A 16,762-nucleotide genomic window follows, 5' to 3' on the forward strand; every position below is an offset into this window, starting at 1 on the left:
ATGGAATTAAATTGGAATGAGCAATAGATTATTTTAATGCAGCACTTCCAACTCCTGCAAACCAAAAGCTGTGTATGCTAAAGCTTTTAAGAATATATAAACAGCACTCTGATTCCGTTGATTCAGTATAAACCACCTTGACAACATTCTATCATTTCTTCTGGAACTGACTTACCTGGTAGTTCTGGTTTGGCTGATTCGGTTCTTTTCCGATGAAAAACTCCTGCTGGGGGCATTTCAGTTACCATGTTGTATTGCGAAAGGAGTCATGCGCTTTCACCTTGACTACCGCCAGGGGGCGGTGATGCGCGTCTAGTAATCTTCATTTTAGGTTTTTGCCATAGCAAAGGGAATACAGGTGGCTATTTGAAACGAATATCATATTAGGTTTTATTTATTTATTTTTTATAAAAATTAAGAACACTGCAAAAGCTTATTTTTCCCATAAATGTGAGTAAACTTTGCCTGCTTACAAAAAAAATGGCGGATCGTTTTGTTCTTTTACTTTTAAAATGTAAAAACTCGCGTTTAGTCTACTGAAAAAAAGCTTTTTCTGAATTAGCTTGACAAACTGTTTCAGTTGTTAACTGGAGGAGCTATTTTTACTAAATGTTCCCACAATGTAAAACGGTGTTTGCTCATATTTAACAAGAACACTGGAAATAAGCAGATTCCTGCTTTTGAAATTTAAACCAGGTGCATCTTTGCATAATAGTGTCGTACCTCTTCAAATAGATGTTTGAATTGAATCTACGAAGTTTTATAAAAGTGCCAGCAGGTGGAGCTATTGTGCTTGGCAAAAGTCATTCCCGTCCGCTTGATAGGTTTAAACTATAAAGGAAATTTGGTGTGATTTTAACCTGTTCAATTTGATTAATTTTCCTTATTGCATTTTTTTCTTCAAGCACGCTTCTCAAATTTCTTCACACTAAAATAAACAATATAAATAGTTTATTTTGAAAGAAAAAATATAAAAGAAACAGTTTTGAAAATAAAATATGCTTAAATAGTAGGTTGATTTATTTACCGTTTTACAAGAAAAATGTGCAAGTGATGACAGGTGCCATTTATTAAAACAAATGGAGTTAATATTTTGTCGCTGAATATATGAATGCACACAGTCCACAGCTAAAACTTATCAGATGATACACAGACAGTATCCACAAATGTCTTGTACATTAAGAGAAAATTGTTTAATTAAAGCACATCACAAAAGATGATACAAATCACACTCTAAACACACATGCAATAGTGGGTACGTTTAAAAGCTGCAAACGCAGTGACCTTGAATCATTTTCTAATCTATTAAATAAGATACAACAGAACAGATACAGAACCTATTTGAAAATGACTTTACAGTACCAGAACCAGCAATTCCTCTAAGCAGAACCAGGGTTCATACCCAGCCTCCATATCGAAGCTTATTAGGCAGATAGATGTTGGTGAGGAAGTCTGGAGCTATGGAGGACAAGCACTGCAGTTCAGCCTTAACTTTACTCTGCTGCATCAGCTCAATCTACAACAGGCAAGCAAACAACTTTAAAGAGGTATGGAAGAAGAAGCTGTACAAACATGTTTAATTTTTATTCTCTCACACACATTCTTCTGTCACATAAGGAAACCTCAAATCTGTGTAAGGACTTTGTCCTTTTAAAAAACTGATATTTCTTGCACCTGCTTCCAAAAATATCAGATCTGTTTATTATGATTATAAATTTTTTTGTGTATGTGAACTTGTTCTACAGTATTATTTAGATGTGTAAATAAAAGTCGAATGACTAATGAAAATTAGGCATATTAGTAAAATATATATATAAAAAAACAACAGGTATTTGTAATAAATATAGTACAAATGAACTGCATAAGGAAACAATATAACACATAAAGTGTTATTTTAAATCTAGGTCCAAAACTTAAATCATACAAATTTCACCAAAGCAGTCCATAAATTATTCAACAACCTGAACAGAATTCTTCATTAAACCATTTGTATATCAGGTCTGGTCACACCTAGTGCAAACCACCAAGGCTTAAAAAAATTAACCAATATTAGAAGTAGGCTACAGATAAGTCAAGTGGATTATTTAGCCATTCAGAAAAGACCAGAAAATGGCAAAATAATGCAAATGGTTAGCAAAATCCCTAAGTTTTTCCGAAGATGCAGTGCACATGATTAAGTTAAAGAAACAGTGGCTGCTCTACATGAATGTAGCTTAAAAGGGAAGGTATCAATGGCGCACAGCATTATTGAAACAAAACATTTAGTTCCAGCTGAGAATCTGTTCAGCCGGATTGTGAAAAAACCTGGAACTTGTCAGGACTGAGGATCAGCGCTATGTCTCAGGGACAAAGAATGAAGACACGTTAAAATCATCACCTCTATGCTTACAATGAGGTATGATGGTGCCTCAGTAAAGCCTGTAGCTTGGGGAAAACATGGATTTAACAAGCTATCAAAAAGCACTGGGAGTCACATGGTGTCACTGTGAGAGTTGACGTTTGGCCTTCATTGGGTCTACCAGCAGGACAGCGATACAGTGATCCCAAGCACACCTCTATCACCACCAACAACCCCTTAAGAGAAAAGGGGTGAGTTGGGTGGCAAAATGCCCATCTCAGTTGTTTTAATTTGATTAAAAGTCTTTCCTTTAATTTAAAAAAGGAGGCACGTTTTATCGAACTGACGACCTTTACACAGCAGTTGGCTCAGTTACATAATTAGTTAGAACTGAGCCAAATGTGCTGAACTATTCAAATTGCCTTATTTAATTTGTTTATTGCAAACACATGCTCAGTTGAATATTTTACCAATTTAATGTGAGGCTAAATAACTGAAAAAGAAGAAAAAAAAGTTTGTTTTTCTCTTTTCCTGCACTTTATTTGCACTCACCTCCTTGCACCAGTCTGGCTGGCTGGTTAAGTATGGCCTCTTGAGCAGACTGGTGAGCTTGTTTTCATCTGTCTTGGTCAGAGGAATCAGGGAATCCTCAGGAACCCTTAACCTAAGGAAAGTAATTTTCATTTCACATTACTGATTGGAGTAATCGCCTAAAACTATTTCTACTGCCAAACATTTCTGGATATGTAAAGCACAAAATAAGAAATTAGGTCAGAGAAGGGAAACAAGAAAAAGATGCAGACTACAATTAAATACATCTCAAAAAGCTTTTTTTCCCCTAAATTTGTTGAAACTGATGTATACTTAAAATGCCATATAGTCTCAAGTGCAGTCCCTTGAGGGGAAAACAGAGGTAAACAGCAACTGCAACCAAAACAAACAATTTAAATGCCCTCTGAATATAATTCTAATTGGAGGCAGGAGGAGGAAATAGGAAGTAGCAAATTGTGACTCCAAACCTCTGCAGGTCAGAAGGGAGAAGGCCAAGCCACACAACGCTTGGGACGGTCAGACTGTGGGCCTCAAATGACATTGACTGTGGAAAAACCACACAATGACACAAAATCTCCCCAATGCACACATGTTCAAGAATGATTTACAAATAAAACAGGGATGGACACACAAACATAACCAATGAAAAGGCAATTAATCTACTTCCTAGAAATGATCACTTCACACACTAAACATTCTGAGACTTGAGTTTGTCCTTCATCAGACACTGAATGGAGCATTGCAGAGAATAGAAATAACACAGCACTTACCACTGATCCATACTTGTAGATACACATGATCTCAATGCCTGAAAACAGAGAGATAGACACAGACATACCAGAGGAATTATCCTCTGAGATGTGAAACAGAACTTTGACCAGAATAAAACATTACATGTGTGTCTGGCCATGTAACTAGAACAAGGTTGAAAGTATCAAGAGTTTCCGAGGGGAGAGGTACTAATAGCCAAACTAAGCACAGTGCTTTGCAAAAATATCTGTAGTTCTGTAAATGCTCAAGTCACACCAACAAACTTAAATGTATTTTATCAAGATTTTATACAACCACAAATTAACACATAACTGCGAAGTGAAATAAAATATGTGTTGTTTATCTTTAACAAATAACAACAGAAGAAAAGTGGTATGCATCACCACGTCACTGTGAACACACCATCCCCACGGTGAAACATGCTGGTGGATTCATGCTGTGAGGAAACTTGTTTTCGCACCAGACATGGAAGCTGGTCAGAATGAACGGGAAGGAAACTGTCTCTGTGATGGTTGGTTTTTGGAAGCAATGTTTTATAGCTGAAAGCAAATGTCTAAATAGTTTGTGTCCAGAATGTGTGAGGTTTGCCCTTCTCCTCAACCTCGAAGGTTGGCCCTGATAAGTCTTTCTCCAGAGCTACATCGCTAAATACAGAACAGTATTGAAGAAAACATGTTGACATGGAGCAGAGGTTCTCCAGCTTGACAAGGACCTTAAACCTACTACCTTAGTTTTTTTCCTCTTTAAATGCGCAAAGCTGGAACTGAAGACCCCTCAAAGACCTGCAGCTGTAGGTAGTGAAAGATGCAGGAACAAACTACTGATTCACGGGTGATGAACATGACTGTATTCCAAACTTTTCACACCTTTTATAGTAAAAAAAGAAAACCCAGTGTCATTTTCCTTGCACTTTCCAATTATGCACAGCCTTGTGTTGGTCTACCACATAAAATCACAATAAAGTACATGGAGATGTGTGGCAGTATGGATACTTTTGCAAAGTACTGTTCTGTTTAGAGGCTGATATGTGCTGACTTAGCAAGACATGCAACCCAGCTGTGTGTGTCAAGAGATGAAAGGAGAACCATCCTGATAGATGTGGTGAGCTATGCAAAGCATGCGTGAGAGTTAAGCTGATCTGCATTCAGATAAATCGTCTGTACCATGAGGGTCAGCATCCACCAGGGCGAAGATGGGAATGTGTAACGTATCCCACAGCTTTCTCACCATCAGTCTGCTGTTAACATCTGGCACACCTTTACCCTGACTCGCACAAAATCAGTATAACATTTATTGTGACTAGAGTTGCATTAAAAAAAGGCTACATGTTTTTATTTTTATTTATTTTTTTTTAAATACAAACTGTGATTAGGATGCAGGGAGAAAGTTTTGTGCAGAGGTCATCATCTAGCAGCCTCTGGAATGTTGCATCCTTCTCTACAATCATGATAAATTTAGCTGATGACACAATATCTGAAAATAATTAAGACTTTTAATAATTAAGACATATTTTGTCCAATAACAAAAAAACAACAACTTTAGAATGTATACTTAAGACTGAGCTTTTAAAGGATACTTCTAATTCCACCGATGTTTGAGGAAATGGAAACAGCCTGAAAAGAACAACCAAAACAAATACAGAGATATAAATACTGGTTTGCAAAAGGCAAACATCTCATGAAGTCAATTTGATTCACCAAAAAGGATCCATGTGGAGAAGTTGACACATCATGGAGCTGTATGGTAAATTTTGCATTGTGTGTAGTACTGAGACATGCACTCATAATGTTCCTGTCAACAGTACAAGACCATATGGTGAGCTGGTGACAGCAATGTGCTGGAAAAAGTGCCAATGAGGCATAAAATAGCAACACAGAAGCTGACTAATTACCTTACTTAAATAGTGCTGTATGCAGTGGGGAGTTAAACGGAGCATTTGTTACAAAATAAACTATTATAAATACTTTTAATGAGAATTTTTTTTGTTTTACTTTCGACACATGGAGTTAATAAGAGTCCTTTTACTGTGTCTGAAAATGTGCTGACAGAGAAAGAAGTTTAAGGAATTGTTCAAGCATGTATGTCTGTCGAGTATCACTAATTCATTTTAGACATTGCACATCATGACCCTATTTGCACTTTGCTGTAATGGAAAATGTAACCATGGAGAGCAGAATGTTTAAACTAAGCTTTTAATAGGTTATTAGGTTGTTTTCCTCATTATTTCTCTTCATGCACAACAGAAACCGGTACTGCAGAACAAAACAAACAGGCATAGCCAATTCTTAACATCTGCACATATATGTGGAGTTAATTTAATCCCTGTTGCAGGTCATCATTCAGATGCTATAATATAACAATGCTTCTGAAAGCAAAATTGAAAACTGAATAGATGGATGGATTATGGACGATTACTAGCATGTCATGTACTATTTGGTAGTTGAAGTGAAAATGACAAATGTAATTGTTTAACTGGGATAGTGTGTCAGAGTTGATGGAAAGATGAGCTAAATAAAAGGCAATGCTGAAACAAATATGTTAAAGGGTGCAAAAGTTGTGAAACTGCAGCAGTGGTTCGCCTGCCAGCAGGAAAGCATCCCTCGACATACAAGTTTGACTGATGCAGTACTTTAGATCAAAGTAAATTGTGCACTTGCTATCATGAAAAACCCTAATATTTTTTTAAGTTTGTGGCTATAACGAGGCAAAATCGCTAAATATTCAACCCATATGAAGCATTAGATCTGTTGTATATCCAGAAAGAGTTGATATGAGAGGAAGTGTGTTTTATATTTTGGGAAACTTACTGCTGAGCTGGGGTGGCAGTCAACTCTTGTTCCATCCTCCTCCAAATAACACAGATCACCAGAAATTAAGCCCTTGGATGTGGCCAACTGCAAACCAACATTACACAAACACACACAAACACATACAATATGACATATGGCGATACATGCCTTTATACAACACTGACTTTTTGAACTCCACATCAATTCTATCTTTGTTTGATCAGTAAAACCATTATTTACTTCACAGGTGTTTCCTGAACTATGAAGTGCAGCAAAAATGAAATATGGCACTAATCTAAAAGAGTTCATATGTTAGATTTTAGCTAATGTCCAAAAGAATTCTGCTACAAGCTTTTAATACAAGAGGTTTGCATTTTCTGCCAAGCAGTCACTGAATTATGTAAACCATCTGTCAGACTGAAATGAATATGCACACTTACCACATGTAGTGATCTGCGAGGAACCTTCAGCATGCAGGAGATGTCATCTATTATACTATCCACAGTTCTCTGCGACCCAAACAGCTGTATGTTGTTGTAATATATGTCTCTGTGGAAGAAAACTTCAAAGTGGGCACATTTAAAAAATGCCGCCTTTTCTTTGTAAAACCACTAAACAAGGACATAGGAATGTAAAAAAAAAAGAGACGTTTTTTTTTATTTGGCTTTCGGGAAAATGACCTTTTCGTAGCATAAGAGTTGCTCTGCACCAGCCTGTAGATGACGGAAAGAATCTTCAGAATTTGCGCTTTGAACAGAGAAAGAAAGACATGTTTTGTTATTTATATTTTACTCACAATCATCAATTCTTTTCTCGTTTTACAAGACAGGAGGAGTAAAGAGACCCAGAAAATAATCTGCTCTTTTCCATGTGAACTGATCCTTAAAAGCCTCTTTCAACATGTTCTGTCTCTGCCAATTTGTCACCTAAAACTAAGTCTGACTTTTACTGCCGTCTGTGCAGTTTATTCATATGTTTATAATTAATACAAATTAAAGCCACATGAAGAACCACACAGCTGGAAATAACTTTTGACTAAAAACAAGCGGGAGAGTTCAATTTGAAGCTGATGTGAAAGAAGTGTGGGTACTTTCTCACCAAATTTAGTAACAGATGAAGGACAGTCGCTCCTAATGGAGGTGACAGAATGCTCTGAACTCATCTGAAGCCCGACAGCACTGTCAAAACTTTGGAATGAAAAAAAGAAATTAAAATCCATTTACACTTTGCTGTATGTTTATTTTTAGAGCCACCTGTGAGAAGATTCCAGTTTACCTCTCCCTCCTGACTTTGTTTTCATCTTTTTATACTTTTACAATGAACTAAGTTCAAGAGTGACACGTTTTGATCCAAAGAAGACTGACAGTGAGTCTTTGTTCATAAAGGCTCACTGTCGGGTTGAGATTAACACAACCCAGTCATTTTTTAAAAGCTCTTCATGGGTTTGCATGTGTCGGTGCAAATCTTCCTTATCACTGTTATCTTTTATTGAACAGGAAGCAATTAAAGCTTCAATCCTGTTGACTGAACAGGGAACATATTAGGCAAATTCAGTCTGACCGCACTGCTTAGTTGCTCTTAAGAAAATGAAGAAAATGTAATCATCATGTACGTGTACAATACTTGTATTGTGATGTTCCTGGTGAAGGCGTGGGTTTAAATAAGTTTATATTTCTACCCACTCCTTTCAATGTTTATTGTTTATTGTATTGTTGTAATTTTATTTGTAATTTGGCAAGTTCAATACATTTCAATAAATTTCAAAATATTGAATTTTGAAGGCTTTGCTTCATGTTAAAAGTTTAGTGTGTGTTTTTTAATTTATTTGAGGAATACTTGTGTTTATGTTTGAAAGGTTAAGCTCACCCTCCACGCAGTGAAGAATCATGGCTTTATAACCAATAAATACACACTTATTTACAGTCAAGTCATGGCATAGAATGAGATTATTATGGTATGATTAATCGGACTATCTATTTTAAATACACAACAGTATTTTAGTATTACTAAACTGACTCAAAAATGTATTACCAAAATGTTTATGCGCTTTAGGTATACTGATATTGTCTTTAATATATTTTTTTAAGTTTTTGTATTCATCTTTCTGGAAAGTGAGACACCAACATAGAAACATTTATTCAGACACCAACATAGAAACATTTATTCAGACAACTGTCATGCAAAATGGACAATGCCGTGTTACTCTGTATTCCATTCAAGCAGAAAAAAACTGTTATGATAGCTTTAGAGAAAGCGTTATCTTTCTCCAGAATATAATTAAATGTTCTATAAATTCCATGAAGAAATCTGTTAGCAATTCTGAAATTGTAACTTTTTAGAACCTTGGTTTGCAAGGTCCAAGTGTAGTTCACTGTTATATCCAACGGATTTGTAGCTCTACAAATCCGTTGGATATGCTGCCAAGTGTATTTCAAGGAGGTGCCAGGAACTTATTTCATTGCAAGGAGAAAAAACTGAGAAAAAACAAAATAAAATAAAAAGCATCAGTAAAAGCACTAAAAACACCTGAATATGCGATCGCATTAATGTGAACTCTATAAGTTTCACTTAATCACACAATTTTAAACAAGCTGTAAACCAACTATGATCTGCATATCTGTGAGGCCACTGACTGGAATACGCCAGAAACAAAAAAGGTTCACATCATCATAGTTTCAAATGAGGTTTACCAGATATTGGCCCAGCTGGATCTGTTGGGCAGTACCAGAGTAGGTACTTCATCTCTTGACAGACTGGTCATTATTCCCAGGATTACACCTTCAATTTGAGTTAAAATTCCATCCCTGGATTAAACAAAATAAAAGCAATTGATAAAATATCTATTGATCTTTGACAAACGCATATGAAATTATGCAAGGAAAATAGCGACGCAAAGACAAACAGCTTAATTCAGTAACAATCTGAAACAAAAAGTAATTTAATTGCAGACAACTGGGTCGAGGATCAGCCTCTGCACATGGAGTGCATTCTACCAGCTGGGCCATCCAGCAGCCTTGGTGCACATTTCTGTAATCTGCTAATATTTATCATGTTCACACTTCAGGTCTAAACATAGCTACTCTCTCATCCTACATTTACTTACTGGACATTATGGCCTTACGTCGTCTGTTAACTTATTTTTCCCATTTCACAAGTTTATTTGTTTTATTTAATTATTCATAGTTGATATTTTTGTTAAACTAAAATAAATGGCAACCAATATATGCGTTGACAAAATGAACAGCAGCAAAAGAGCACTAAAAAGTACAGCCTAATCTACATCACTGCAACGTGATTTAATGCGGAGCGTAATCGGAAAGTGAGTTCTGTCAGTAATTGCTCTGATATTTTCATACCAATTTGAGATGTGCTTACATTGTAATAATGCTCATATGGTTTTCTTGTTTGTGACAGCCGGGTATGGGTAGCGACTACGGCAGTTACATTACTTGGAGTAATAAACAAACAAACAAACAAAAAAAACTTTTTGGAGCAATTTTAGGACACCATACTTTCAACTTTCACTTGAGTAAAATAATTATGAATTATTTTACATCCCTTCTTAAAATGAAAAGAAAACAACAAATAAGCTAGCTGGCTAACGCTAGCACCGTTCACTGACCTTCAGTGACAGAAATAAAAGCGAACTTACTGACTGATTTCCTCCACAGCACGTTGGTTCTCTGCTATAATGTCGACATTGTTCAGCAGCTGAACACGAAGCTTGTCGATTTCAGAAAACAACTGTGCTTCAAAAGCAGCCATTATGTTTCTTCAAAACCAACTAAAAAGAAGCTAACAGCTGACAGTTAGCTTGCGGTTAAACGCAGCTGAGACTGATTGGCTCGTGCGGTTATTGGATGAGGACAAATGAAATCATTTTAATATAATTTGATTTTGAACTAAAAAAAACACTTTTTATAATGTTGCTTTTTTGAAAAAAATTAGTGAAATAATAAATATTTTTGAACTTAAGTGTTTTGCAAAATTGCAAAATCATAGGCTCCATTTTTTTTTAAATTATTGAAATAATATTTTTAAACTCAAGTATTTTACATAAGTGCAAAATTGCAAAATTATAGGCTCCATTATTTTCAACGTGCTTCAATAAAAAAATACTGGACTTGTATTTACCCCATCTATTCTGATGCCCTAAAAAGTGCTTTTTGATCCAACTTTCAAAAATGGAAAGACAGCGACACATTTTTATACCTACCAAAACGTGGCTGCCCATCTGTATTGACAAGGCTGAAAGATGGGAGCTTTGGTCAGAGAAGCAGCCAAGATATCAATTGTAATCCTAAAGGAGCTACAGAGATTTATATTTGATTTGGCAGAATCCATTGGTAGAACAATTGGTGGCCCTAAAAATCTCTGTCTTTTTGGAAAAGAGTCAAAAAGAAAAAAAAAAACAACATGAAAAACCAACAACTGTGAAACATGCTGATGACAGCATCCTGCTGTGGGAATGTTTCTCACCACCAGGTACAGGGAAATCGGTTAGAGTTAATGTGACTGTGGGCAGAGCTAAATATGGGTTAATGCAGGAAGAAAAACCTACAAATCATTAAACACTGAGGCAGATGTTTACTATGAAAGCGTATTTCTCTGTTAAGATGCCCTGTTTAAGTTCCAGACCTAAATTGAATTGGGAATCTGTGCTACTCAATTTGAATAAGGTCAATTTGTTTTGGAAAAAACAAAGGAATGAAGAAAGTATTTGGTCTTTAAACGCACAAAGTTATTATGGACATACTGGCAATACTTTTTAGTTGCAGTTACAACAACTGGTTTATCAAATATTGTCTGCAAAATACATTGAAATTTTCAGAAAATATGAATATAATCCTAGTGTATAAGTTCTTCACTGTGGTATTATTGTGTACACTTAATTGTATCTCTAAAAAATACTGGACACCTGACTAAGTAGGTCACAAATCTATTTTTGTTTTCACAAGCTGATAGTTATTACTCATCTTGTAGCTCTGTCCTTTATTAAGATCCAAGAATGTGTGTGGGCTGTAGTGGTTTAAAGTAATAAGCCAACACTGGCTAGTGCTAAGAAAAAATTCCCATTAGCAGCCTCTGTGGGCCTCAATAATGAGAGGTTCTATCTGAGCCTGCTGCTACTTGTCCAAGGTGTGTCTGCTGAATATGTGTGTCCTGCTGTTTGCGTCTGTTTCTGTGGAGGCTTGTTTTGGTGTGGTAAAAGTCTACAACAACAAAAAAATAACATTGTTTCATCTGGTACACGTGTAATGAATTTTTAAGCATCATTTTGAAAATGCAATGACAACACATGCCAACATGTGTTATAGATTTTCATAAGATATTATAATCCCTTCTTGATAAAGAGTTAGCTTACTGTATGGTTGACTAATTTCAGCTGTTTGAAACCCAAACAATAAAATGACTTTAACAAAATGTGACAACCCTAATATTGTGCATGTTTTCTATCATCAACAACCCTTGAAATCTGTTTCTGGTTCTTTGTTGCGTCATTTAGCTAATATGTTGCTTCATTCTTTAAAAAAAAAAAAAAAAAATGAAAATGCGCTCCGTTGAATATTAAGTTCTCCAGTGTCTACAGCTTTTAGACCTGTTAGCAGGCATGCTGAGTGTGTGTTTTCAGTGGCACTGTTGTCTTTCTTTCTCAGTGTGAAAGCCTGGTCGGAGTGTGTGAACCAAGATCTGAAAAAATAGGCGTCCATACCCCCGACCTGACCCTGAATACTTCCTAAAGTTCTCCCTTTTTCCTGAGTGGCTGTGACAAGCTGCTTCTGATGCATTGGCTCTTAATATCTTTGTAATTGCTATCTTTTAGAGATGATGAGCAGCCCCTCACTCAAGCTGAAAATAATCTTAATATGTGAGAGACCGCATGTTGCCAGAGTCCTTTTTCATCTTTCCCAGAAAGCCCCGAGACCCCCGCTGTTCCTTTGGCCAGAGAGAGATTTGCGTCGAGTGTGAGGCCCTAACCTGAGGAGACAGAGTGCAACGAGTCATATGCATGTCTCGGGATGAGTGTTTGTGCTGGGCAAGAGGAGGGAACTCAGGGGGGAAACAGAGGGCTCCAGGGTCAGAGGAAAGAAAAGAGCTAGGTGGAAGGAGGGGTGGGGGCCACTCTTTGCAGGTGAAGGGGATTAGCTGCAGCTAGAGGCCCATCGAAACTAAATACAGATCTGTCAACCTAATCCTCACAAATAGAAAACAGAGCTGCCCTCCTTTCACAATCCACATAGTTCAGCACATCCACCTCCTACTCGGTTGCCCCCCACTCCAAACACACACTCACACAGTATACCTCTGGGTCTCCCATTTGTCTGGTTCTCATCAGCTTTGGTCATTTTGGCTATACCGCCCTCTCTTTAATGACCACTATCCCCAAAAGAGGCGCTAACAGATCACCCAGTGTCCAGTCTGACTGACAGATCCACATGGCCTTATGGAGTGATGGGACCAAGAGTCAAGGGGGCAAGGCCTCTCGCTACACAGAGAGGAATCTTAATGGAGCCAGAGCCTGGAGCTGCATTAAACTGGCTGGAGCTTTATCAGGCCCACACACCTCAGTAATGGATGGTGATAAGTATGTGGCCGGGTTTGCAGTGTGCCTCACTGTCGAACTTGATGACACAAGTGACAGCGTGCCTGAATGATAACATCCTGCAACAGAATAAGCACAACTAAGCCTGGCATTAAGGGAAAGCTTAACTAAAATGGTATCTCTGACTGTCAGCACCAGCAGCTATAACTGATGGGTCTGGCTGCACTGCTGAGGACTATATATCAGATCCAAGCTACTCCGGTTTTCCCAAGTGCCATATCCAGTTGCAGACAAACACAGAGCTGACAGGACATACCTCATACAGGCGAAAGTAGGTAGTGAGTGATGGCAAAGAGTCCTGCAAGGTGCAGCGTTTCAAATAACGTAATATTGTATATCTTACCAAAAAAGTCCTGACAGTTCATTATGACATGTGATGAAACCCATTTGTTACGGCAATTCTAAACTAATAAAATAGACCTCATGTCAAGGCTAGTATCGAGTAGCAGTTGCCAGTTTCTGTCACTTTTCATTTTATGTTTGAAGATGCGGTACTTTGAAAAAGTGTTTGTTCAATTACAAAATTCATCTATTTTTTTTTTTTTTAGGTACATTTACAAGTTTCAGATCAATAAAACTCAAAGGCAAATGAGATGCACCTTTAAATAATGATTTGGTTCTTTAATGGTAAAAGACTATTCAATTCTGTTCTGTGACAACAGGTAACTGAACACAAAACCTGTTAGCTGATAACAGCTACTGCCATCAAGCATCTGAGATACATGTCATTCTTTATCACAGCGCTGGAAGAATATTTTTAGAGTTGAGAGAAATTCAGGTTGAAGAGTTTAGATGGCCTGCGTTAGATCGTCACCCCAAAGCGTTTCAATCAGGTCTAAGCCCAGATTTTAACAAAGCGACTTGGACTATAATTTTGTGCTTTTTAGCAATACAGATATTAGAGTGAGGGTTCTTGATTTGTGCTTATTTGCTTAGGCAAGTGGGCCAACAGGAGTCTCTATCGGACCTTAATGGTTCAGTGGCTTTCTCCTGAGTTTCAACTTCTTAGAAGTGGCTTTGTAACCTTTTTTTCAGACTGATAGATGTCAGTCTTTCTCAACTGGTCTGTAATTTATTTACATCAAGACATCATGTGTTACTTTTCTGCCTACTTCATGTTTCAGACATGAAATAGGCTTAAAATTAAAGTGATTTCCCATTTTTACAGGACCATTAGTGGTCTGCCTTGGTTGTAATTAAACTCATTGGTTAAATTCACAGTTTATTCTTGACTTAACACAGTCATGAATTTACTTCCAGGAGGTAAACTGAAAAATAAGGGAAGTTGTAATAAATCAATACAACAAAACTATTTTGACTGTCATTACATATTTTACAGGATATCTGCAATGTGAATCCAGGTAGTTTCTATTATTTATTTCTTTGGATATGGGAATATAGCATCCAACAACTCATTAATTTTTATTTTATTTTATTTTGCTTCATCCATGTTTGTTGAAGTCACACAATATCTATTTCTTTTGGTTGGGATTGATACAATAACAAATATATTTCCATAAACTCAGTTTACATCACTTAACATAAAAGATTACAAATCCAAGGGGTGATATCAACTTTTTTCAAAAAGTCACTTCTGTATTTAAAATGTAGAATATTTTGACTAAAATTTAATGGATAAGTCTTTCAAGAATAAATATAACCATAACCAAATCCTAAGTGTATGACATGAAATGAACTATTTGAAAGCTCTTTCTTATGTCCACCCACTCTTTTTCTTTTTCTGTCTGCTTTTCTCACAGCTGCGTCTCATATGTTCATGAGGCCCCTGGATGTACGAGACACCAGAAGGGGAACATTTGCAATAGCCAAGCTCCACCTGGTTAGGCTGTTTTAATAGGCCATCGGCTTGTGCACTGTACACATCAGGGTTAGGCCAAAAACCAGGAGGACTGGACAGGCAGATGGGTGGGGAGGAAAAAAAGAACATGTGCCTGCACCATATCATGTCCTTGCAGCCGACCCCACATTTAAACCTTTTAAGACTTTTTTTTTTAACACAGATTTACTCTACAGACCCACTTCCCCAAACCTCATCCGCCTTTCTGCATCCACAGATCTTCAAAGCATTACTGCCTGCTGCTCTCTGAGGCAACACATGAAATAAATATTAATATGACCTCTGACCACATGCTTTGAGCTCCTAAACAGAGTTAACCAAGCAGACAGGAAGAGCAGCATCTCGCACAATGCACACGGGCTTTAACAAAAAATAAAAAGAAGGAGAAAGAGAGAACAATGTGACGAACAGATGACAATGTTACATGAGTGTTAAATTGTGTCCGGGGATGTTTTACTGCACTTCTGTGTGGTCTTCTTTGAAACTTTGCATCCTCTGCCAACCTGTTGTGGAGAGGAGTTGCTGATGAAGGGGAGAAATGTTTAAGTGCAGTTGAAAGTTGCTTTGTGCTAAATACTGATATAAAAACCCAAGTCAAGCTGAAGAAGTACAAGCAGATGACGATAGATACCACAAGCTTGTGATCTCAGTAATAAACTCTAAAAGGATAACTCTTTTATTGCAGCAACTTCCTCCTACTTTCTTAAAACTGCTGAGTTGATAGAAATTCAATGTCTTTTTCCTTTGTTGACCTGACACATTTATAGTTGGGTTATAAATTGTGACCCAGCAATACTGGGTTATAGTTTTTTTTTTTTTCACCAAAAACAGATTAAAACAAAGTGGCTTTAACATCACCAAAAATTGTTGGGTCCACTTACCAATGTTGCAAACTATCAAGCGTGTCAGATAAAAAGGATCGTCAATAACACTTGCCATGAAAATCCAGATAACATCACTCAAACTCAATATTTAACACTGTATTAAAAAGTCTGTATTGATTTTATGTCCAATTTTTGATCAAAGTGGTAATGCTGGAAACATTGCTAATTGTTCAGCAGATACAAATCTAAATTGTCATTTCCAAATGATCCAAAATATTATTTTCATGTCATGGTTTGGTGGAATATTCAAATCAGATTGAAGTGAGCAAGTTACTCAAAATGAACTCTTATGAAACAAAACTAAACATGAATGAAAAACAACCGGACAAAACAAGAGAAAACAGAAACAGGAGAAACCGACTGTGAAAATAACATAAATGAGTACAAATAGTGGGGCGGAGATTGTTGGCACAAGGAAGAGATGCGTGACTAACTGACGTGCAGCAGCTATGGGAGATAATGAACCGGAGCAACTGAGCGAGACTGCCTGGAGATCAGTCAAAAGTAACGCAGAAGGAGATCAAGAGAAGAAACTAAAACATTAACTGAATACAGGCGAGCAGGAAGTGAATAACTTCACGAAACACAGAAATCCACTAAAAATAAAGAACAAACAGAAGGCAGAAAACCAAAGTTCAGCAGATCATGTTAGATTTCAGTGTTTCAGTGATTAGCATCTTTTGGACAGTAACAAAATGATGTGGTCTGAATGAACCATACAACCATTCTTTACTTCATCCTGACAAAGAGCTTAATTGAAACCTGGAAAAATATAATAATAATAATAATAATAATAATAATAATAATAATAATAATAATAATAATAATAATAATAATAATAATAATAATAATAATAATAAAGCGGAAAACAATTTTTTCTGTTGTCCAAACTTGGAGTCGAAATTAAAGATAGAGGTACCTATTTAATTCATATTTGTGATTTATGAAGACAGGTAATTTCAAGTC

The 16,762-nt window shown here is 36.7% G+C and overlaps 1 protein-coding gene across 1 annotated transcript; it reads right to left on the reverse strand.

The window, feature by feature from the left end:
- Positions 1 to 1,183: 1,183 nt before the first annotated feature.
- spo11 (SPO11 initiator of meiotic double stranded breaks) lies at positions 1,184 to 10,284 on the reverse strand. Its single transcript, XM_055046283.1, has 13 exons — positions 10,103 to 10,284; positions 9,141 to 9,254; positions 7,549 to 7,637; positions 7,131 to 7,197; positions 6,891 to 6,999; positions 6,469 to 6,555; positions 5,238 to 5,274; positions 5,025 to 5,134; positions 4,825 to 4,924; positions 3,661 to 3,698; positions 3,358 to 3,434; positions 2,891 to 3,002; positions 1,184 to 1,516 (listed from the first exon to the last, which is right to left on the reverse strand). Exons 1-13 carry the CDS (start codon positions 10,213 to 10,215, stop codon positions 1,397 to 1,399), a joined length of 1,173 nt encoding a protein of 390 aa, XP_054902258.1. The 5' UTR covers positions 10,216 to 10,284; the 3' UTR covers positions 1,184 to 1,396.
- Positions 10,285 to 16,762: the final 6,478 nt, after the last annotated feature.

This window comes from Poeciliopsis prolifica, unplaced genomic scaffold (assembly GCF_027474105.1).
Source record: "Poeciliopsis prolifica strain line A6 unplaced genomic scaffold, Auburn_PproV2 SCAFFOLD023, whole genome shotgun sequence".
Lineage (NCBI taxonomy): Eukaryota > Metazoa > Chordata > Actinopteri > Cyprinodontiformes > Poeciliidae > Poeciliopsis > Poeciliopsis prolifica.